Source organism: Pelecanus crispus, chromosome 12 (assembly GCF_030463565.1).
Source record: "Pelecanus crispus isolate bPelCri1 chromosome 12, bPelCri1.pri, whole genome shotgun sequence".
Classification (NCBI taxonomy): Eukaryota; Metazoa; Chordata; class Aves; order Pelecaniformes; family Pelecanidae; genus Pelecanus; species Pelecanus crispus.
In genome coordinates, this window is record NC_134654.1 from 15363983 (window position 1) to 15388760 (window position 24778).

The 24778-nt window shown below is 43.9% G+C and overlaps 1 protein-coding gene across 1 annotated transcript; it reads right to left on the minus strand.

Moving 5' to 3' along the window:
* Positions 1 to 1618: 1618 nt before the first annotated feature.
* On the minus strand, positions 1619 to 20078 carry LOC104029710 (myosin heavy chain, skeletal muscle, adult-like). Its single transcript, XM_075719478.1, has 38 exons — positions 19875 to 20078; positions 19648 to 19791; positions 19398 to 19554; positions 19035 to 19062; positions 18825 to 18936; positions 18639 to 18731; positions 17688 to 17751; positions 17423 to 17521; positions 17216 to 17319; positions 17000 to 17138; positions 15670 to 15788; positions 15424 to 15573; positions 14524 to 14694; positions 13446 to 13755; positions 13269 to 13354; positions 12662 to 12749; positions 12450 to 12567; positions 12155 to 12278; positions 11933 to 12069; positions 11577 to 11832; positions 10347 to 10589; positions 9963 to 10139; positions 9731 to 9876; positions 9552 to 9642; positions 9073 to 9462; positions 8796 to 8922; positions 8534 to 8652; positions 7884 to 8080; positions 7290 to 7473; positions 7038 to 7203; positions 6739 to 6863; positions 6221 to 6529; positions 3395 to 3598; positions 2901 to 3026; positions 2635 to 2805; positions 2444 to 2548; positions 2205 to 2300; positions 1619 to 1774 (listed from the first exon to the last, which is right to left on the minus strand). Exons 1-38 carry the CDS (start codon positions 20076 to 20078, stop codon positions 1619 to 1621), a joined length of 5835 nt encoding a protein of 1944 aa, XP_075575593.1.
* Between the last annotated feature and the right edge of the window lie 4700 nt (positions 20079 to 24778).

Sequence of the window (24778 nt, forward strand, 5' to 3'; positions counted from 1 at the left end):
AAGAAAGAATCCCACCTATTTCTTGGGAGCATAGTGTGGGAAGGGAGAGAGGAGAGGGGTGGTTTCCCTTCTTTGGTGCCCAGATATTGCTGGCATTGATGCAGATTTCACAGCTTCACACATAAAGATGCTGTCTCTCAAGAGCATCACTTACAGTGACACAAGAGTCAACACAGGGTGTCATCTTTTCCTTAAACATATTTAGCTGCTGCCCAGCGAAGTAATTCCATATTTAGGTATAACATGGGAGTTTTCCTTGGGTGTAAGCCTCAGCATGCCTGGGAGGAGGACCTCCTAATCCTGAGTGCTGTTGCTGCAAACACACTGACCACTGCAGTCAGTGCAAAAGGTTTCCTTCCTGTTGTCTCCTCCCCACCTCCCCTCCAACAGTTCCAGCTCCTTTCCCCAGCAACTTCACAGCTTCTTGAAGTACTCCCTGGAAATGTAGTGGTGTAGAGCTAGCCAGGAACCTCGAGGGACCTGTAAGTGTCCCAGTAGTGAGAGAGAGGCAAGTCTCCTTTACCATTCCTGACATCTGCTTGTAGAATCTGCCCTTAGCAGCTACACAATGCACCATGGTCCAGTGCTGCCAGAATGGCTGTTCCATATTTTAAGCTGCCGTGCTGCTTCCTGTGCAGGTAATTAGGCAGTTGCCTCTGTTAAACACCTATTCCAGCTAAATGAAGCACTAATGTTAGAGTCATCGTGATCTCCCAGTGGGTACAATGCTCTCTGCTTCAGGGTGGAGGCACCAGTGGCATCCAGACTTGCCATCTGCTCAGACTGCACAGCCCCCTCATTCATGAGAATGCCTGGGGTCAGGAGCCATCTTTTCTGCCTTGAAGCATTTCCTCATGGTCAGCTTTTCCTCATTTTTGTCCTGCCCACACATTATGTTCTGATTTTAGTTGTTTGCATTGTTACCCCCATGTGGGATGAAAAGAAAAGTCATTTACTATTGGCTACTTCTTTCCACCCAGCATTCAGTTCACTTCTACAACAAAACCCATTAATTGCTGCAAAAGGCAGACAGGAAGCACTGGTTGGCAGTGTGGAGCTGCCATGTTTAGTGTTTCCCTATATTCTCAGAGTGTCAGGCTCGGAGGTTTCTTTCATGCTGTCATGTTCCCAGAGTTGTTCTCATTTCCAGTTTTAGATAATCAAAACCAGTTCCTTTTGATATGTATCCTTGTAAACCTTGTAAGACATTGGTTTACAATTTCTCTTCTTATAGAAAATAATTCTAACTTTAAATTACAATTCCATTGCTGGGAAACATGCACTACATTGTAATGTAGTGCAAAAAATGTTGTTTGCTCTGATGGCTGTAACTGTCACAGTAGCTGGAGTAGTACAGTTTCTGGATTTTACTCCAGAAAACAAATTGATTTCTGGAGCTTACGCCTGAAAATCAATTGTTTGAAAACAACCAAAACTTAAGTAACTGCAGAATTGAATTCTAACAACCAAAAGCACTGCTTCTGCCGTGTATGCAAAGGAATCTATGGTTTTTATTCTCTAGACATTGACATAGTTACAAAGACTAATTACAGAGGAAAGTGACAGAGGGTTCACATTTTGTGCTTCCCTCAGGTCACTTTGCTGCCTCATGACGTCCTCACTCTTCCTCTCCTATCTTCTTGCTGTGAAACTCCCGGCTCTTCACTCGGAGCTTGTTGACCTGCGACTCTGCAATGTCAGCCCGCTCCTCGGCTTCCTCCAGCTCGTGCTGGATCTTGCGGAACTTGGAGAGGTTGACGTTGGACAGCTCCTCCTGTGCGGGGAGAGGCAGTTGGTGGTGAGGAGCCCAGGGCGGGCGTTTCGCTGCTGCTGCGCCTCGGCCTTGCAGGGCTGCGGCTCTTCCCGGGGGGAAGGCACAAACTTCCATCCCCCACCCACCACTGCTTACACATAAGCCTCACACAGACCGCCTCATCCCCCCTTATTGAGGACCCCACTGTGACGAGCTTCACCAGTACTGTGTCTCACTTCAGGAGCTATTTTGTCACTTGGATTTGTCATTTGTGTACTTATTCTCCCACTTGTTTGGTGCTCAGGTATCGGGGGGGTTATCTGGACAACAAAGACCCTAAACCCCTCGATTGTTGATCACCAGCATTTTCAAAATTTCTGATATTCATCTCCTCAGCACCTGTGTGACACCCACAGAAAGCAACGCTTGCCTATTCTCAAGCAATACTTACAGCCTCCTCAGCTTGTCTCTTGTACGATTTCACCTTCATTTGCAGCTTGTCCACCAGATCCTGGAGCCTGAGAATATTCTTCCGATCTTCCTCAGACTGGAGTGGTTGGTAAGCAGGAAAGAGAATGAATTACTGGTTTCCCACCACATGAGGTTAACAATTCCCCTTGGGGATGGTGTGTGCAAAATTTGACTTGCTGTGAGAAAACTCTGTCAGCCCAAGGAGGCCTCCTGCCTTACCTGGTAGGTCAGCTCCTTCACCCGCCTCTCGTACTTGCGCACACCCTTCACGGCTTCAGCGCTGCGCTTCTGCTCAGCATCAACCTCCCCTTCCAGCTCCCGCACCTGCAACGAGAAGCCCATCTGTGGAGCTCCCCTGGTCGTTACTCACATGACATGCTCACTCATGCACAACTGAAAGCCCTACGCACTCTGGCCTCCAGCTTCTGGATTTGCTTCTTGCCTCCCTTCAGCGCCAACTGCTCAGCCTCATCCAGACGGTGCTGCAGGTCCTTCACTGTCTGGTCGAGGTTCTTCTTCATCCTCTCCAGGTGGGCGCTGGTGTCCTGCTCCTTCTTCAGCTCTTCTGCCATCATGGCTGCCTGATGAGAGCAAAGGGTCAAAGCCGTTTTGGGGCTGGAGACGGTTTGGGGGAGAGTATATCCACCATCAGCAGTGAAAGGAGCCCCCAACTCACATCTGTGATGGCCTTCTTGGCCTTCTCTTCAGCATTGCGGGCTTCCTGGATCGTATCCTCCATTTCACTCTGAATTTGGGCAATGTCTGTTTCCAGCTTCTTCTTGGTGTTAATCAAGCTGGTGTTCTGTTGAACAACAAAAAATACTGTCCAGTTAGTTCCAAAACAGAGCACTTACTTAGAAATTTACTGTTAAATTTGAAGTTATCATCTATATATCTAATACTAGCATCCTCCTTCAAATTATGCATCTTGTCAGGTCATACACAGCTAGATAGCAGAGAGTCCTTAAAATTTTAAGCAGCACTTCTGACTCCTGTTAATGCAAACCTACTCATTTAGCTGTAATCCAGTTCTTTGTACAAGGGTAATAATTCCAGCCCAGGTTAAGTTTTTCATCACAAGAGATTATTTAAGAATTTACACAGATGAAAAATCTGGAAAGGAAAAAAAAAAAAAAAGGCTCTTGAGATTTTGAATCTCATTAATCTAACCTGAGTGTGGAGGAGCTGAACTCTCTCACTTGCATCCATCAGTTCCTGCTCAGCCACTTTCCTTGACCTCTCTGTCTGCTCCAGGGCTGCGCGTAGCTCCTCAACTTCAGCCTGCAACAGGTTTGCTCTGCGCTCCACCATGGCCACCTGCTCCTTCAGGTCCTCCTGTGTCCTGAGAGCATCGTCCAAGTGTATCTGGGTATCCTTTAAGAGAGGAAAGAGAAATTATAAGGTGGCACAACACTGTTGCACAATGGCAATTACCACCAGTCTAATAATTATTATGTCAGTATAATATGTGTATTTTTAGATATAGTATATATTTATATGCAGAATGATTATGTCAGTATATGCACAGTTATCTAAGAATGTGAGCATGAGACCGATACATGGTATTGCACACTGCCCCAGGCTGAGTGACAGCCCTGCCTAAATTTAAGGCTGTGCAAGGGGAAGGTAAGCCTGAATTCAAACTCCAGCTGACTGACACAAGCTACTTACAAGATGAAGGAAACTGGACCTTTGTCCCTGCTTGTGGCAGAAGAAAGAACCTTCTCCCATCCTCTGAAGTGCCCCTACATAACAGACATGGTGACAGGAAAAGTCAACCATGTAGAGCTGATCCAACCACCACCACCCACTTGCATTAGAACTAGTGCTACCAGAAAGGTACATAAGGTATTAGTAATTGGAGATTCCCCACTGAGAGGCACCAAAACACACATTTACCATCCAGACAATTTCTCTAGAGAAGTTTGCTACCTACAAGGACCTCGCATTTGTGATGTCACTGAGAGGCTGCCAAGTCTGGTGAACCCTCAGATTATCATCTGCTCCTACTATTCCATGTAGGCTTTAACGATATTGCAACTTATAAGCATCAAAAGAGACTATATGTCCCTCGGAACAATGTTAAAAGGATCTGGAGCACAGGTGGTGTCCTCCTCTATCCTCCCAGTCAGAGGAAGACGTTCAGGAAGGAATAAAATATTGAACAGGTTGTCTAGCTGTTGACCTGGCTGTCTAGCTGGTGCCATATTCAAGGTTTTGGCTTCTGATGATCATGGATCTACCTTTGAGGAGCTCAGTCTGTTGGGAGCTGATGGGATTCACCTGACCAAGTAGGGAAAGGGGGTCTTTGCCAACAAGCTGGCCAGAGCTTTAAACTAGACTTAGTGGGGGAAGGGGATGGAGTTTTGAGTAACAGAGAAGAGCCAGGGGCTGCTGATGTGTTAGGAAGCAACAAGGAAACATCTGTGAAATGCCCCAAAGGAATTAGGGTTTGTTCCTCTAAAAAGGTAATACAGTCGACAGCCAAACTGAAGTGTCTCTATACCAATGCACATAGCATGGGTAACGAACAGGAGGAGTTGGAAGCCACCATGCAGCTAGAAAGCTGTGATCTAATCACCGTCACTGAAACCTGGTAGGATGAATCACATGACTGGAGTGCTGCAATCAGCGGCTATAAACTGTTCAGAAGGGACCGGCAAGGAAGGAGAGGTGGGCAGGTTGCCCTCTGTGTAAAAAATGGATCAATTGCCCAGAGCTGTCTTTGAAGAACGGTGATGAGCCAGGTTGAGAGCTTATGAGTAAAGATTAGAGGTCAAGCCAACAAAGAAAACCTAGTGGGTGGTGTTTGTCAGAGGCCACCGGGCCAAGGGGAGCCTGTTGACGAAGTGTTATTACTTCAACTATGGGAAGCATCACGCTCGCAGGCTCTGATCCTGCTGGGGGACTTCAGTCACCCTGACATCTGCTGGAAAAGCAGCATAGCAAGCTGTAAGCAGTCCAGGAGACTCCTGGAGTGAATCAAGGGCAATGTCTTCATCCAGGGGATAGACAGCCCAACCAGAGGAGAAGCGTTACCGGACCTGTTGCTTACCAACACAGAAGAACTAGTTAGAGATGTCAAGATTGGTGGCAGCCTGGGATGCAGTGATCACACCCTCGTGGTATTCACAGTCTTGAGGGATATGGGCCAGATGAAGAGTAGGGTCAAGACCCTGAACTTGGAGAGCGGGCTTTCAGTTGTTTAAGGAATTACTGGGTGGGACCCCCTGGGAAACTGCCCTCAGGGATAAAGGAGCAGAAAAGAGTTGGCAGCCCTTTAAGAACATTTTTCTCAGCGTGCAAGAGCTCTCAGTTCACATGTGTAAGCAATCAGGCAAGGAAGGCAGGAGAACAGCATGGCCGAGTAAGGACGTCCTGGTCAAACTGAAGTGTAAGAAGGAAAAGCGTGGGCAGCAGAACCAAAGACGTGTAACCTGGGAAGAATATAGGGATGCTGCCTGGATGTGTAGGGATAGGATCAGGAAAGCAAAGGCACCGCTGGAGCTGAATTCCTGTTGTATTAAGCTTTGGTGTGGCCTCACCTTTAGTATTGTGTGCAGTTCTGGGCCCCACAATTTAAAAAGGTTGTTAAGGTACTTGAATGCATCTAGAGGAGGGCAACAAAGCTGTTGAAACGGCTGGGAGGCATGTCCTCTGAGGAGCAGCTGAGGACACGGGGTTTGGAGAGAAGGGTGCTGAGGGGTGACCTCATTGCTCTCTTACAGCTTCCTGAGGAGGGGAAGTGAAGAGGGAGGTGCCGATCTCTTCTTCCTGGTATCCAGTGACAGGACATTGTGGATGCCCCATCATTGGAAGTGTTCAAGGTCAGGTTGGACAGGGTCTTCAGCAGTCTAATCTAGTAAAAGATGTCCTTGCCCACGGCAGAGGGGCTGGACTAGATGATCTTTGAAGGTCCATTTCAACCCAAACTGTTCTATGATGCAATGATTAGACAAGCTAGACACCTACAAGCACGTCCTTAGCCTAACACACCTTGAGCACTGCCTGTGTGTTTCTCAGGTTCTTTTGTGCCTCTGCAGCCACGCGGTTGGCATGGCTCAGCTGGATCTCCATTTCATTCAGGTCTCCCTCCATCTTCTTCTTCAGACGCAGGGCTTCATTCCTGCTCCTGATCTCAGCGTCCAGGGTGCTCTGCATGGACTCCACAACTCGGAGGTGGTTTCTCTTCAGCTGGTCAATTTCCTCATCTTTCTCTGCTATCTTCCTGTCAATCTCAGACTTCACCTGGTTGAGCTCAAGCTGGAGGCGCAGGATCTTCCCCTCTTCATGTTCTAGGGAGGCCTGAATAAGAGAGAAACACTGTATCAATAAAAGGATTTTTTCCTACAGCTGTTCTCTTCCAAACTACCTCCTACACAGAAAAATGGGACTATTTTGCGCTGGATGATGTGGAAACTGAGGCCTTGACTTTCCTTGACAGTCCCAAGCTTTTATCTCTCACACTGCTCCTCAGTACCCCTCTCTGGAAAACAATGATAATGGGCATGTACCTCAGCTTCCTCCAAGGCAGCCTGGATTTCAGATTTCTCCTGCTCAATCTGCTTCTTTACTTTCTCTAGCTCGTGAATCGCTTTTCCTCCCTCAGCAATCTGCTCCGTGAGGTCGGAAATCTCCTCTGCAAGGAAAGGTGAAAAGTGGCATGGTCAGGCACAGTGCCGAATGGGGAATGGCCCTGGTGCACCAAGGTGACAGGCATCTTCTTGTCACTGCAAGGCCCAGACCCACCTAGTGTGGTAGATAGACAAGCTTGTGGGAAAGCCCTGCCAGGAGCAGAGGGCCAGGGACTTACGCTGCAAGTTCTTGTTCTCACGCTTCAGCGTTTCCAGGTGATCCAAGGACTCCTCATAGGCATTCTTCATCTTAAACAGCTCCGTGCTGAGAGAGCGAGACTCCTTCTGGGAGGCTTCCAGCTCAGCCTGCGTTTCCTCATACTTCTGCTTCCATTCTGCCAGGATCTGGAGAGAAACAGGGCCTCAGCATGGATGTGGCAATCAGGAGGGGATGCTCTGCCCAGGAGCCCCAGGTCTGGAGCCCAAAAGACCTTGTCAAAGTTCTTCTGCTTCTTATCCAGAGCTGCGCAGGCAGCATTTGATCGCTCCACGTCAATCATCAGGTCCTCCACTTCATTCTGCAGCCGCTGCTTTGTCTTTTCCAGGGAGGCACATTTGGCATTGACAGCTTCGACGTGTTCCTCTGCATCCTGCAGGCGCTGTGCCAGCTTCTTCCTGGGAGGAGATAAGCACAGCTCCAGGTTAGAGCTTAGAGGGGAGCCAATTTTGTACTGTTCATGAGAGGGCCTGTTTGGGGGCTTTGAGCCTAGCGCTTTTCACAGTGTTTTTTCTGTTCCAAGACTGCGTGCAGCCTAAAGGGTCTATCACTTCTGTGTCCTAGCACCTACTGAGTATTCGGCTCATCTTAGCCTTTCTAGCCCTAATGGCTACGTTTGTCCTTCCAAACTACACTTTTTCCACCACACACTTTTCCTCTCTCTCCCTCTCTCCGCTTTACCACACAGACAGTATATCCCTGCCTTCGTCCCACTGCTGTCCCAACCCACTCTCAGAGACTCCAATTTCCAGTTTCCCTTGACAGTCTCAGTCTTCTCCAGGCATTCGACTTCCCACTTCCCACGTACTTGGCCTCCTCCAGCTCCTCTGTGCGCTGAATAGCATCTGTCTCGTATTTGGTTCTCCACTGGGCCACTTCGCTGTTGGCCTTGGACAGGGCACGCTGCAGCTCCCCCTTGGCTTCCTGCTCCTCCTCATATTGTTCCCGGAGCAAGTCACAGTCATGGCGAGCAGACTGCAAGGCGTGGGCCAGGGCGTTCTTGGCCTGTGGGGGCATTGGGGTTGGTAACCTGAATACTTGTCCTGAGATGCCTCTTGACAGTGAAATTAGAATGAAACTCTAATTAGGCAAATGCAAAGCTGGGCGCTGATGAAGCCTTCATCAACGTGTTCTGGAAGACCAGGATGTGTTAGTGACAGGTGCACTGGGGACAGTAGTCTGCTGTTTCTGTAAATGTTTTGACATATGTGTCTGAATCCTGTCTTAGAGAGTATTGCCAGATTCTCACAAAAGCCTTGTGGACGACTGCCTCCAGCATCAAAATCATTACGCGTCCTTCCCCCTCTAGCTTATGAGTTGGGGTATGTGCATTACTGGTGTTCCATCCAGTACTACGTGTGTTTGGGTAAAGAATATTGAACCGATCTTGGGTAAGACAGGATTCCCCAGATGCGTTTAGGGGTGATGTACGTTGTGGACAGTAGGGTACTTCCAGACCTTTATTTCTTCCTCCAGATGTCTCTTGAGTTCCTCAATCTGTTGGGTAAATCCTTGCTTGCCCCTGGACAGCTGAGAAATCAGAGCGTCCTTTTCCTCCACCTGGCGTGAATATTCACCTGGGAAGGGTAAAGTGAAAAGAGTAACTAGACTATTAATAATATGACGGTTTTTGCCTGTAAACCCATGTAATCAGGAGTGGCCTGGTATCCTCATGGAGTGCAGATCCTCGCATTGCACCTCAGGAATGCAGATGTCTCACCTGATTCTGTCTGCAGACGAGCTCTTTGAGTATTGAGGTCATTGATCATACGCTGATTCTGCTCCTCCTTAGTTTTGATCTCACTCAGCTGGTCTTCCAGAGTGCGGCACATCTTCTCCAGATTTGCCTAGGTAGCAAACACAAGGAAGGAAAGAGATGAACACCTGGACTCTACCTTATCCTCACAGCAGGGATTATTTTATGAGAATGTGGCTGGTAGATGTAGCCTGTGTGCCGTACCTTGGCCCTGTGAGTGTGTTCTACTGCAATTCTATACCTTGGCTTTGGAGACTGACTCCATGTTACTGGCCAAGTCGTCAATCTCCATCTTCAGCTCACTCTTCTCCTTCTCCAGCTTCTGCTTCACTCGTTGCAGGTTGTCGATCTGCTCCCCGAGCTCAGCTGTGCTGTCCGCATGCTTTTTCCGCAGGGCGGCAGCCGTGGCTTCGTGCTGCAGCGTGGCCTCTTCGAGGTCGCGGCGCATCTTCTGGAATTCTGCCTCACGCTTCTTGTTCATCTCGATCTGAGCTGTGGTAGCCCCTCCTGCTTCTTCCAAGCGCTCACTGATCTCCTCTAGCTCCCTCGAGAGGTCAGCCCGATGCTTCTCTGCTTTTGCCCGAGAGGTTCGCTCTGCCTCAATTTCCTCCTCCAGTTCCTCAATGCGAGCCTGGGGAACATTTAGGGACCCTTCACACCCATGGCCTCCTCCTACCTGACCTGAGACTGGGTGGGAGAGGGGAAGGAACACAGACTTGCCTGCAGCTCCTTGATCTTCTTCTGCAATTGCATGCCCAGGGCTTGCTCATCCTCGATTTTGCTCTGGATCTGGCTGATTTCAAAGTCTTTCCTTTGCACAAAGCAAACCGTGTTAGTGCCTGAACACAACCACCCAAGTGCGCCAGCCCAGCACTCAGGTGCCCCACAGCCACACTTACTTCTTCAGTTTCTCATCCAGCTGCTGCTTATCATTTTCCAAGTCCATTATGCTGTCATTTGCCAGCTTCAGGTCTCCTTCGAGTTTCCTCTTAGCTCTCTCAAGGTCCATGCGCAGTTTCTTCTCTTGCTCCAGGGACCCTTCCAGCTAAAAAGAACAAAGCCATCAGTGCTCTGCTGCCTACGCTTTCCTCTACAAAGTTTTCCGTTTCATTTAGCTATACATGTGCTTACATCGTCCACTTGCTGCTCCAGCTTGGTCTTAGCTTTGGTCAGAGTATTGACTTTGTCCTCTTCTGCCTGCAGGTCATCCAGTGTCTGCTGGTGGGCCTCTTGGAGGGCTTTCTTCTCTTTTGTCAGCTTGGCAATGGTCTCGTCCAGGGCTGCCATCTCCTCTGTGAGGTTTTTCACCTGTTGATTGTAAGAAAGTGCCAAAAGTCTGCTAGTGCAGTGACCTTTTCACTTTGCAGTGCTTAGCCAGGAGCTTGTTTTTTATTTGGGCTGCCCAGCTGCCCCGCTGTGACGCTCCTGGTACGCTCCAAAGCTAGCTTCATTCTGAGGATACAATGTGGGAGGCGTCTGTCCCTTCACCCTTTACGTGACTCCCTGTGTGTGTACCTTGTTTTCAGTGGCATGCTTTTCCTTCTCCACTTTGGCCAGCGTTAACTCCAGGTCGTCAATATCTTTCTTCAGCTCTGAACATTCATCCTCCAGTTTCCTCTTCTTGGCTGTCAGCTCAGCATTAATTTCCTCCTCATCCTCAGCCCTTTCAGTCACCTCCTTAATTTTGGCTTCCAGCTGGATTTTGGTTTTGATGAGCTGGTCACACCTTTCCTCAGCATCAGCTAAAGCATCAGCTTCCTGGTGGGAAAATACAGGAAATTTTATGTAATGCTGAAGTAATAGGTGTGCATCAGTAAGAACATCAGGATTACTTTTTGGGGAAAAGGTTACTGTGCAATTACATTACACATTGCAAATTTAGAATAAGTTTTTAATCAGTTTTTTGTTGGTTTTTTTTTTTTTTTTTTCCCCCACGACCTTTCTCATAATCAGATACTGGTCCTAGCTCCATTACATTTCACCTTGTTTATTTCAGGTATGTCAGTGGGTTACTTGGGTTTAACTGATGTTTCCCTTTTCTCCTTTAGAAGTGATTGTATTTTATAATGTATTATATTAACATTTATGTGGAAGTATTGAGAAATGTAAATAATTCCATCATTGAGAAAATATTTGAAACTCCCATTAGTAGATTTATACCCAGCCAATACAGTCAGCAGCCACTAGATTCATCTTTCCCTGAAATGGACACTTCAACTCAAAGGTATTACCTAAATGTTGCCTAAATTTCCGAGAAGGCAAATGGCATTAGAGACAAACATACAAAGCTGGCATTTGTGTCGTAGGATGTAACGGGCATGTGTGCCTTCTGGGAGCAGTAGCTACAGGACCTCAGGTGAGATATGCCATAAGAAATGGTGCTAGGCTCTTCATTTTGTCAAATGAATTAAGGCACAGTATTTGGTCAATTGAATCACTGTCCCCACTCCACTAAATACACTACAGTGACTATAATAAGGCTTTATGTCATGACAATCACATAGAGACATGTACATGTAGGCATTAAGGCTAAAAAGTCATTCTTTAGATTAAACTCCAGTTTAAAATAGTCAGACTGAGTGGGGAAGGAACGTGGACAGAATTTTACATTTAGTTACATGATATTCAGCTTAAAATATTTTGTAAGACAGTTTAGTGTGCAATTTGAGATTTCTGTAGCATGAGAGAAAATTGAGATCTTATTTACTTATTTCCCCTATTAAAAAAAAAAAAAAAGTTACTCACAGCCTGCACTTGGAGCTGCAGGTCATTTTTTTCCTGCAGCAAAGAAACCATTTTCTCCTCCAGCTCCTTCCTCTTTGCCTCAGACTTTGCAAGATCTTCCTTGGTTTTCTCAAACTCTTGTTTCATGTTGGCCATCTCCTTCTCAGATTCTGCACTCTTCAGCAAGGGCTTGATCTTGAAGAACAGCTTCATCCAGGGCCAGTGCTTGACGTTCATGAATGCACGAATGTTGTACTGGATGCAGAAGATGGATTCCCTGAAGCATAATTAAAATGTAAATTGCATATTTTCAGTATGATGAGTGCCAACACTTTCCCCCAAGTACAGTAATTTAACTGAAGATGAAGAATGTCTACCTCCTCTCCACCATTCTCTGGTACTCCACTCTCATCAGGAAGCCCCTGCACCTGGCCTGTGTGCGAGTGATGAGCTGTGCCAGTTTCTCATCCCTCATCTCCTCCAGGAGTCCCAGCAGCCCAGCTTTGAAGAACACCTTGAGAAAGGGAATGTTTCCACACATCACTGTCAGGTAGAGCAAAGCAGAGGCACACAGTGAGTGAGTCAAGGAGGGTTTGTACCTTGGTGTGGCCAAATTTGTACTGGGTGTGGTCGACATCGATTGACCCAAGAAGCTTCTCAGAAGCCTTCTTGCTATCAATGAACTGTCCCTCTGGGATAGCACTGGCATTAAGCACCTTGTATCTGTGAAAAGAGAAAGAAAGATAAGGCTGGTTTTTCCCAGCCAACACACACTAGCTAGTGAATACTACCAGCTCATATGTAGCTATTTTTACAGAAGAGTCCAGCCTGAAAGAACTTATATGAATGAACTAACATTGCTTTTAGTGATGCTGAGAAGTGCAGTGCTCTTACCTCTGTTTGAAGTCAGCATAGAGAACTCTGCTGGGGAAACCTTTCCTGCAAATTCTGATGCCTTCCAGCACACCGTTACACCGCAGCTGGTGAAGTACCAGTTCATGCTCCATGGCTCCTAACAATTCAGAGCATAAGTGAATACCACGGTTTCCACTGTAGAGGGGAATGGTTGTATCAGAGGAAGTTTTCTTTCTGCCTGAGCATCTTACCAGGTGTTTTTGTTTCATTTGGGATGATGCAACGGACAAAATGGGGGTGAGTGCTCCGTAGATTGGTCATCAGCTTGTTTAGATTCTCCTGTGGGACCATGTGTAGCACCTTACATTAAAAGAATTTACTTCTGTATACTCTCTATCTAGATGCCAAGGAACTAATGTAATGAATCGTAGGAGGAAGAAGCTTTCAAATTCAAAATTTAGATTTAATCAAACCTTCTATATACTTAAGTATTCACATTAAAAGAAAGTTTAAAATTCTGCACCTTAGTCTGTAGGAAATAAAACACTACTCTATAAAAAATTTAAGACAAGCCTTTATAGGATTAATATTTATATTATATCCTGGATTCTGAAACATGTTTTTCACAGAGTGTAAGTGAACTTTTAAAAGAAATTCTGGGGGTCAGCTGAAGACTGCTTGAAACATATTCCAAATGTGAACAGATAATTACTAGGAAAAGGCAGTGAATAACTTCCTCTCACTTCATACTTACTATTGTTTCATCATAAAACCAAGGTAATGAGAAGAACAGTTTATATAGCTCAGATTTTAAAGTATGTTCATGTCACTTTACAGATAATGAAATTCATACTTTACCCGGAAAAGAGCCGAGACAGTCTGGAAAGAAGAACCCTTCTTCTTGCCACCCTTCTTTCCACCACCAGCACCACCGCCACTAGCCTCTTCAAAAGCAAAAAGAGTTTTTTAATATTATCTTTTTTGTTGCATCTTTACATACCATAAAGGCTGGGAAAAAATAATTTTAGACCTAACCTGTTTCTGCTCCACCATAGGAGGCAAAAAGTAAAGCCAGTGTCTTCACAGATGATTTCTGGTACAACCCAATAACAGTTTCGTTCAAGGGATCCTTGTTCTTCTCAAGCCAGCCAGTGATGTTGTAGTCCACTGTGCCAGCATAGTGCACCAGGGAGAAGTGGGCCTCAGCCTTGCCTTTGGCAGGCTTGGGTTTCTGGAAGTTACTGGACTTGCCCAGATGCTGGTCATAGAGCTTGTTCTTGAAAGAGGTGTCAGTTGCCTTGGGGAACATGCACTCCTCTTCCAGGATGGAGAAGATACCCATGGGCTGGAAGATAGTACAATAAAGAAGAGAGAATGCCTGTAGAATAACATGATCACAACTTGGTCTTAAAAGGAATATAGTAAAAGACAAGAAGCTGAGAAACAAACAAATACCCTTGCCATGAAGAAAATTTCTTTCTACAAAGTGAGTTTAAAAGATTCACCTGCTTGACTCACACTTTGACACAGTGATTCAGGAATGGCTTTTATGCCAAAACCCATGTTAAAAGATCATGAGGAGAAAGATTATATTTAAAAATGTCTTTCACAAATGTGTACATTGTTTATTTACTTCAGGTTTTTTACTTTTAATCAGCTCCCTAAATTGTATGGAACTACAAGAAATCTCTTTCAGTTTATTGCCCTCAGAGGTCAGGCAGCGACTCTATTGGCCTGTACTTACTTTACTATGAATGATCTAGAAGAAAATGTATTGTCCAGCTAACTTGATTCCAGAATCTTAAGAAAATATTTTTATTTTATATTGGGAGCTGCTCTGTTTTTGAGAAAAATATCCTTTAATTAAGCAAATGGAGATACCTTTCACACACAGAAGGTGTGTGAGGTATGACTTCCATAGTTATCTGTGGACTTTGCAGTATCTCTAATGCATAATAAGCAATAGTACAGATCAGGAGATATTTCAACAACTAAAACTGAATGCATGAAACTAACCATGGAAGACACCTTTTTTTTTAAATAGTATTTAAGCATTTTCAATTTAAACTAATGAGTTCCTGAATATACAAGGTATTTTGAATTAAAAATTTACCTTTTCAATGAGCTCAATGCAGGCAGCCAGGTCCATCCCAAAGTCAATAAATGTCCATTCAATTCCTTCCTTCTTGTACTCCTCCTGTTCCAGCACGAACATGTGGTGGTTGAAGAACTGTTGCAGTTTCTCATTGGTGAAGTTGATGCAGAGCTGCTCCAGGCTGTTGAACTTCCCAGTGGAAAAAAACCCAACAACCACCCATCATCAAATGCACAGTTCTTGATCATTCTCAACCTTTTATAAATCTCTTCAGTTAAAACAAACTGTATTATCAGGATGACACCATAGCAGGACCTACATACAGCTCCCCAGAGAAATACCTACATAATGAAAATGGAAATTTTTCCAGAGCAGATACTCCTAGTCAATCTCCTAAAATTCACAAAGCACTTCGGCATTTTCTTCTTCAGCCAGAAAGATGAGTTTATGCCTTCATCTCCAATTTTTAAACACTTGATATCTCTGATTAAACATTTATCTAGTCATTCCTTGGTCTTTTAAACAATTTACACATCTTTAACCTGTGTTATATAACATATAACATCTGTTATATGGTTGTCAGTGTTCTCCAAATCCTAGTTCTGCTCTACAAGCTCTTACATAAAATTATTGTAATTATGTTCGGGTTTCTTTAATCATTAATGTTAAGCTCAAACTGTTAAAATATTACAACATATAGAATTCTATTTGCTACTTCTACACAATCAACATAACTCTGTTCTTGTACTGATGAAGCTTCTTAGGGTTTTGGTCTATGCTACAAAAGAAAATGAAGACTTTTTTCCCACAAGATTGCAAATGACTAACATGTTAAACCTTCAGAACTATATTACTTGGAAGCCCTCTAATATAACAATCTCCCCCTGCAAGTGCAGTCTTCAAAACTGGAATCCTTACATCAAAGATCTCGAAGCCAGCGATGTCCAGGACACCAATGAAGTACTGTCTGGGCTGCTTCGTATCCAGCTGTTGGTTGATGCGAACAACCATCCACAGAAACATCTTCTCATAGACAGCCTTTGCAAGAGCACCCACTGAATTGTTCACCTAAAACAAAGAAGAATGCAGCAGAAGAAAAACAATATCTGGAGCAAATAATAAGAGACACAAGCCAGAGGTTCTCAGTCACCAGCTGTTTGTTACCTGCTGCACGGTTTGACCCTTGGTCACATATTCATTCCCAACCTTGACTCGGGGGTAGCAGAGGGCCTTGAGCAGGTCAGCTGAGTTCAGACCCATCAAGTAGGCGGCCTTGTCAGCAACTAAGTAGAAGGACAAGGAGACAGAAGAATTAAGACTAACAAGACATGAAGCATTTTGAGTGATGAACCCTTTCCAAAGCAACTACAATAGTGAATGTCCTTGCAATCAAATTCTGCTTACTGGATCTCAGAGGAAGCATGACAGTCATTAAAACAAAAATCATCTTTGTTTTGAAAGCTTTTCAGAGTAGTACACCTAAATGCTATTTGTGCCTTTAAAAATCTCCACAGAAGCATCTCAAAAGAATGTATTTATTAAAAATTCCTCCTGAAAGCTGAACTTCATCACTTCAGTCCAGTGCTAATTGGTGTCTATAAGCCAGGCAACAAAAAACCAAAGTATTAGCAGGCTGGCCACCTGAGTGTAATCCAAAACATACACTTAGCTACTTGGGCTACCTGTATTCTTTGGCAGCAGCTATAACCCTAAAGGGGAATGTATTCCAAAATTAGAGGTAACTATTAAGGAGTGCCCCTTTCTGGAGACTTATTGTTATAGTCATAGCAGAAAGGCAGGCATATTCATTCATTCAGGATCAAAACCTAAAAATTCAGTCCTGAAGCTGTCCATCTGAGGGTGTTCTTTGGAAGAAGTAGACAGGGCTTAGTAATTTTAAACCATGTATGCATTATATAACATTTAAGTGATTAAGTAGCCAGCTGAGAAGTAGAAATTTAAGTCAGTTCTTCCCTAGCATAGTGTACCTATGCTTCACTTAGACTGATGTTCAAATAATAATACTATGTAGTGACAGTTATGGGTTTGAATCTCCAAAGATGAAAGAAATTGAAGTAAAGTTCCCTTTTACCTGGACAAAATTCCTAAATAACATGTGATTTATGAAAGAGAAGTTCTAACACTGAATTTAATGCCTCCATTTTCTTTAAAAAAGCAACCAGAAATATATTTTCTGAAAAACCTTTCTCTTCTCAGTAGGTCTTTAGTCTAAACACACTGAGCAGGCTGTACTGTCCAGAACTGTGGTATCCCAGGAGAGAATTATGGACACATATGCAATTTATATTTAAACTAAAGATTAGGTAGTAATTGAAAAAAGAGTATATTTTGGATGGCAGTTTCATACCTATATACTAGCTCCACGTAAACACTTTTTTACACATTTCCACTGTTCTCTTTCTCCATCTTCCAAATACTGAATTATTATTGCTACTTCTAATTCTAACAGGTCAACCACAGACTTTGCTAATACCTTCTGTGCCATCTGGCTCTGCCTGCTCCTCTCGTTGTTTCTGCTTGAACTTCAGGTTACCATAGTGCATGACAGCTCCTGTCAGCTTGTAAATGGCTGTTTTTTCATCAGCAGTGAAACCCAGGATGTCAATGGCGCTCTGCAATGTGAACAAGAAAAAAAAATCTTTGTCTGGCAGAGATGACAATAGGTACAACTTTTTAAATTGTTACTTACATCGGTAGCCATCAGCTCCTCCTGGTCATTAATGCTGGCAACAGTGATCTCACCCTGACTCACAAAGTGGTAGTCATATGGGTTGGTGGTAATGAGAAGCATGTCTGAAAGTAAGAAGAGGGGACAATGCAGGCTTAGTTTAATCAAGCAAGTAATAGTGTGAGCTGATGTTCAGCAATCTTCCTCCAAGTTAGTCATTCTTCCTACCTATGAGTTCTGGCTTCTTGTTGGACATAATCTGATAAAATATGTGGTAGCTTCTTTCTGCTTTGAGCTGGAAAGTGACTCTGGACTTCTCCAGCAGATCTGGAGGGAAAGTTTAGGTAGAAACAAGAAGAAACAGCAAAAAAGAAAGCAGGGAGAAGATAGGAAGAAAACCAGGGAAGGCAGTATAGAAGGTTGGGTGAAAAGGTGTTGTATGGATAGATGGGCGAAAGGATGGATTTGCAAACTGTTCAGGAAAGTGTCTTACATGTTTCAATATCAGCAGAAGCTAGTTTTCCTGTGGCACTGAAGTGAATTCTGATGAATTTGCCCTTTAAAGGAATAAGAGTGTCTTAAGATTTACATCATAAAAATATATCTGAAATTAAGAGTTTTGCCATTTACTCCACTGGGTACAAGATTTTTACTTAGAGACATTTTGTTAAGAATCAGCTGTATTTCCACCTTTGACATAATCTTTTACATTTTTGACCATGAAAATAATCAACAGTATCACAGCTGTATATTTTATGTATGCTGAATGTACAAATGGGAAGGAATGGGTGGATTTCATTAGCCAAACTCTTCTAAATATATCTTGCATACAGAAAGCAGTCATCTTAATGATATGGAAATAGGCATTTAACCAGTTCAGCTGCTTAAATCTGTCTTGCTATCAAATAAGCCTTTTAACTTCTGATTAATTAGATTTGACACAAAGCAAACATATTATTCAAGTAGAAAATCTCTCTCCCCACACCCCATTTCTTTCTCTCTTTCTTTCTCTCTCTCTTTCTTTCTCTCTCCTTCTTTCATTCTTCTTTTTCTTTCTCTATCTCTCTTTCTCTCTTTATTTCCCATCTCTCCTAACCTCTCCCCACTTTCTTCCTGGCATTCTGTCTGTCTTTCTGTCTTTTAGCAAGCGAACAGAAATATAAGTAAAAATAAACAAAACTATTGTTTAACACTGCAATACATTATCAGAGAAAAAGCATGTAATATGTTATTTTATTTGCATCTCAATGCAAAATGGAATTAATTTTTTTCATGGAATCACTGTTTTTGTAATCTGGAGAATTACCTTTAGGATAAGTGCTAAAGTCATGATAAGAAAATCCAGTCTTACTCTCGAAAACACAAAGGCTGAACAACAGGAAAGAATGACTGCCATACACACCTGTTTACTATTTTTCAGGAATCATTTGGTTAAGCAACTTACAAAGCGTGAGGAATTGTCATTCCTCACGGTCTTGGCATTTCCAAAGGCCTCCAGCAGTGGGTTGGCGCTGATGATTTGATCCTCAAGCGTTCCCTACAGGACAATAATTATTGCTGGTTATCCTTTCTAAAAATCATGTCGGGAACAGAGAAAAGCATTGATTCAAGCCAATGTCTATTAATTTGCCTTCATTTTGCCTGACTGCTCCTCTTTCTTCTTATCCCCACTAGCTGCAATTGTTGCAAAGTACTGGATGACACGCTTTGTGTTCACAGTCTTCCCTGCACCAGATTCTCCACTGTGAAAACAAAGAGAGAAGCAGAGGGAGTGTGGTCAGGCAGGACCTGCCTTAGCACCTGGCAGCCCCGCAGGGACCTGAGCAGGGAATGTACATACGTGATCAGGATTGACTGGTTCTCGCGATCTGTGAAAGAAGCAGAAATACAGTACCTAAAACTCAATGAACCACACAGAAAGAATGAATTGTAGTCAGGTAAGTTTAATATTTTCAACTCCATGCTGTCAGACTGACTTAAAAAAATCAACCAACCCAACAAAAAACCCTCCACAACACCTCACTGGAGGGATGTCTTTCATTTAAAATAGTAGAAACAATGTGTGAAGATAGCAAAATACACAATAGTACGTATTTGTCAGAACCATGAAAGCTTTGAAAAAGCCTCCTCATCTTACTGAGACAGGGTATCCCTTCACAGAATTTCATGGTACAATCCCTCTGAGACAGATAGAGCTACTCACCAGTTAGCATGAACTGATAGGCATTGTCAGAGATGGAGAAGATGTGTGGAGGGGCCTCCTGGCGCTTCTTGCCTCGGTAGGCCAACACCACTGCCGGGTTGTACACCGGCAGCCACTTGTAGGGGTTGACAGTGACACAGAAGAGACCCGAGTAGGTCTGCAAGGAAGGGAGACAGCACATGGGCTTCCACTTATCCTGGCAGAGCAGTTCCTCCTAGCTACCCAAAGGAAGACTGCTGCTGGTACTTACGTAGATCATCCAGGCTGCATAACGCTCTTTGAGGTTGTACAGCACAGCGGGTTCGTGAAGGTGGGTCATCATGGCCATGTCCTCAATTTTATCGTACTTGGGAGGGTTCATGGCAAAGATTTGATCTTCCTTCACGGTCAGAGTCTGTCAGAGGAAGAAGGAGATGCATGTATGTCAACTAAGCTGTGACTGGGAATCAAATGGTGTCCTTCAGCCTTGTTTCTTACCTCTCCTGCTTCAGACTTGACAGTGACCTTGCCTGATTCTTTGCTCTGGATTGTTCCTTTCACAAAGGATTCCTTAGCATGTACCACGAAGACAGATGTCTTGGCATCAAAAGGTTTATTCTGGGCCTCAATTCTCTCCTTTTCTGACTTTCGGAGGTAAGGAGCTGCCTCCCCAAAGATGGCCATCTCAGAGTCTGATGACATGTCTGCACTTTATGGAGGGGCTCGTCAGCAGAGATCACTGAGGAAGAGCAGAAATATTGCCCAAATGTGTCAAAAAGGAAGTGCTTGTTAGTAGAAAATATGGGAAAAGAAACATACTGTATTAATATTATTCATAGCGGTTTTCAAAGTAATTGTATATTTTTGCATTGGTGTGATTCAACATTTATGGAAAATGTGAATATTATATTTTGGGAGATCTTTTGGGTTAGGGTCCACTGTGCTGAAATCACATTTGAAATACTCCATGGTCACTTAGTAGTCAAGTATTTAGGCACTGTAACTGTGGAGTTAAGAACCTCAAAATTCCTTTCAGCTGCTTAGGCAATCTTTTAAAATTCACTTGAAATTATTATAATGCAGTTTCTTCCCAAGTGATACTAATTCAGAATGGTTAGAACGCTCATACACCACTGTCTTGAGTGGCATACAGACAATTGGAGCATCTTAATGGCTCAGTTTCAGTCTCTAAAACATTTGTATCACTATATGAATGATACAGTTACTTGCTAATTCTAGTGAGTTCTTTAATCCAGACATAAATGGCTACAATGCCTGTCAAAAGAAGAGTAATGCTGTTCCAGAACACACTGACATAGCTCCATTTCTATTATTTTCTTTTCCTTTTTTAAAATTAATATAATTTTAGGGGAAAACAAAGTTAAACACAACGATTCAAAGCTCAACTCAGGAATTTAAAACATAATGAATTTCATATCATAAAGATTATCTGAAAAATTGCTTTTTTTCTCCACCCCCCCCCCCCCCAAAAAAAAAAAAACACCAAACCACCAGTGGGCAGCTTAGGAAAACATTTATTTATTTCTATCCTGTATAGAGACAGGTACTTAATATTTACACAACCTTTAATATTGTGTTATATTTGTACTAAAATGAGAGAGGAACATGACAATTCTTTATTTGTCCCTGCACAACAGGTGGTGGCTTACAGAGGGCTGCAGCTTTCATTTCTTGTCAGGTACAGAACAGGCAGAGCCGTAAGGGGAACAAACAACAACATTGTGTTTTACAAAGATGATTGCTCATACTGCAGCTCTTTCTACTCTTGCTTCTTTAGTGATTTTATGGCAAATTTTGGACAAAATAATATATTAATTCATATGCTCTGAGACACAATGTTGAATTTTGCACTTTTTCCTACTGTGTTCATCCAGTTCTGCTGCTGTGACAGCAAAGATGGGAAGCCAGCATACCTCACTCCTTGTTAGGTCAGTTAAGCAGAAGTGAAGAATGTCTCCATGGAGATTTTCTGGTCTGGCATCAGCGGTCAGAGACTTCAAACACAGCCACTTAAAGATTGGACCAGATGATCTTTCAAGGTCCCTTCCAACCTGGGCTATTCTATGATTCTATGATTCACTTGAAAAACTTACCAGCCTTGGGCACCCCACCACCTTCTATTGTGACCACACTGGGTTTGAAAATATGGGGTGAAACAGTGACCATTCACTTAGCCATACAGAAATCCCACCCAACAGGATCTTTCTCTGCCCTCTAATAATTAATAAATCAGGTTCTTACCTCTCGTGACACCAAGAGGGGTGGCTTGCGGGCTGGCAGCTGGTCAGTACTGTAAAACAGAAATGGCAACTCCCTAGTTGCTGCTGCACAGAAATCCAGAGTGAAAATGTGCAGGTGCCTTGAAAGCAGATTTAAAACCTGAGCTGAGAAATTGAGTTCCCTCCTGGAAATGAGCACTGGAGGCAGCAGCAATGCTGTAGAACATAAGGGCACCATCCCCTTCCTGCAAGCCTGTGGACCCCATACACTTACCTTCAAGCTTTCTGTGGAGACAGGGCAGACTTGTCACAGGGACATTTTATACCATCTAGTCTGCAGATGCTACAGATGCCTACTCTTTCTTCGGTCAAAAAATTTTTGGCAAACCTTCTTTGGCAAAGCATTGTCTGGCAAACTGAACTAAGGGCATAATTGTCATTTGACATGACTAGATATAATTAGAAAATTTTGATGTCTTAGTAACTATATGAATACATCTCCTATAAATAATTTGACAAGGGTGTTAAGGAGGGAATCTGGACTAGTCAAGGCACTTAGAGAACTTGGATGCAAGACTTATGGATTCTATTGCTGGCTTTCCCACCGACTCACTGTATGACCCAGGGTGGATTGCTTGGTATGTCTGTGCTGCAGCTATCCCAGCTGTACAATGGGGATGACAACATTTATCTTCCCCATGTGATGGTGTGAAGCTTATAATAAATGCCTAAGGGCAATATATTAAGCAGGCCACTAAGAGGGAAATAAGTATTACTAAAAGCATTTGGTGGTTGTGTGGGTAAAACTCTGAAAGTAGAAGAGTAATCTGGGTCCTTCAGTGTACTAGTGCTGGTGCCTGACAGTCACAGACATAGCAAGGTGACTGGCCAAGAGACAAAGATTTGGGCACAGCAATAGAAGGCTGGGATCTAGCTGAACTACTGGGTTGGAGTCTGAGAGAGAGATGTGAGGTCACTTCTGATGTATGAAGGAGAGCATACATACACTCGTGCACATGTGCCCACCTGTACACTTGAAATTGCAGAAAAGTGGGAGATTGTCCAAGAAGTGTTGTTATAAGCCTGTGCACAAATTTGTGCTAAGGGAGATGTCATAAGGTATGCTGTGATTTCTGCTACCTAGGTCACTACAGCTGAACAACATAGGCTCCTTTCTTAAAGATGTTTTAATACATCAGAAAGTACCCATATTGGCAATTCAGGAAAGGACCTCCATTCTTTCTTATGTCCTTTTTCCAAGTCTGACCTGTCAATCTGTACCATAAATAAAGCAAATTGCTGAGGTAAAGATTTGGGCCTGTAGAAATCTATGCCATTTGAACGTTCATTCCCCTTTTGAACAAGGAGCAGTTACAGCTTGTTACAGAGTCTAGATATCAACCAAGTTTTTTTCCATTCCTGCATAAGTTTCTGTTCCTGCAGAATTCCAGAGCCCTTCCACCATCCCAGAGCTCAGCTCACACATCCAAAAGACAACCTATGTAAAAAGACTTGCAGTCCTCAGTTTATCCATCAATACACAGCATTTATTTCCAATTCCTCTAACATAAACAAACTACAGTCTCAGCTAAAGCCTGTCTCCCATATGCATGCTCCCACTGTCAAACTCACCAACTGGGAAAAAAGCAAAGACCCGTTCAGCCCTTCCCTACCCACAACTCCCAGAAACAAATATCTTGCGCATTTACACATCCATACAGTTCCTGCAACAAAAGCTATCAACATGTTGCTGCCTATATCAGAACACTAGAGGTGGTAGGCAGTCCTGATACTCTGAGAAAGGGGGATTTGCTGGTAGTCCTGGAGAGTGGCTCATCTAGTTTTGGGGAAAGGGCACAGTTATTTGAGCTGCTTTAAATGCTGTCAAATCTAAGCACACTCTTCTCCTGGTCACTGGCATTTTGGTTATTGAAAGAGGTCAGGGACACAAGGACAAGGTTAGAAAAATGATGCATGGGGTCCAAGGTAATATCCAGCATCAAGCACTACCCTGTGCATGAAGAGTTTGCACCAAGAAGGGCTCTGACATTTCAGCACTCACATTTTGGGTGGCTGGGCCCCAAGCCTGGAACCCAAGCCTGTTCCAAACCAAAGTGCTGGGGTGCCAAGTGGTGTCCAGCAGCCCAGTGGATTATTGGTCCTGGCTGAGGAGGGAACAGGAGGGCCTTGGCAGATCAGAGCATGGGGTTAAGAAGACCATGGGAGGGGCAGGGATGGCTGAGACCTCTCCCACGATGTGAGAGCTGAGTGTTTTCTCCCATAGGGTTGGGGATGGAGCTCTGGTCTCCTATTCCCAGGAAAGCTGTAATATCTGAACTGTAATGGCAGCATCCTCTGGCAGCAACAGGTTAAGTATTAAGTAGAATAATAGAATGGCTTACATTGGAAAGGACCTTCAGAGATCATCTAATCCAACACCCCTGCCGTGATCTTTCACTAGATTAGGTTGCTCAAAACCCCATCCAACCTGACCTTGGACACTTCCAGTGGTGGGGCATCTGTAACTTCTCAGCGAAACCTGTTCCAGTGTCTCACCACCCTCATTGTAAAATATTTCTTCCTTATATCTATTTGAAATCTATGCTCTTTCAGTTTAGAACAATTGCTTCTTGTCCTGTCACTACAGGCACTGACAAAATGTCTTTCTCCATCTTTCTTATAAATCCCCTTTAAGTACTGAAAGGCTGCAAGAAAGTCTCCTCAACCTTTCTCATCTCCAGGCTGAACAACACCAACTCCTTCAGCCTTTCTTCATAGGAGAAGTGTTCCAGCTCTCAGATAATTTTTGTGGCCTCCTCTGGACCCACGCTAACAGTTCCATGTCTTTCTTGTTCTGGGGACCCCAGAACTAAAGGGAGTACAGCAGCTGGGGTGTCACAAGAGTGGAGTAGAGGGGGAGAATCACCTCCCTCAACTTGCTGGCCACACTTCTTTTGATGCAACCCAGGATGTGATTGGCTTTCTGGGCTGCAAGCACACATTGCTGGCTCATGTTCGATTTTCATCCACCAGTATCCCTGAGTTCTTCTCTGACTAGCTGCTGTTGCTTTTCTGTGGGGTCATGCTCTCAGTAGTACGTAGCAAGCCTGTCTTATGAAGTGCTGTCAGGCTGGAACAAAGTGCCCTCAGGATGTGCCTGGA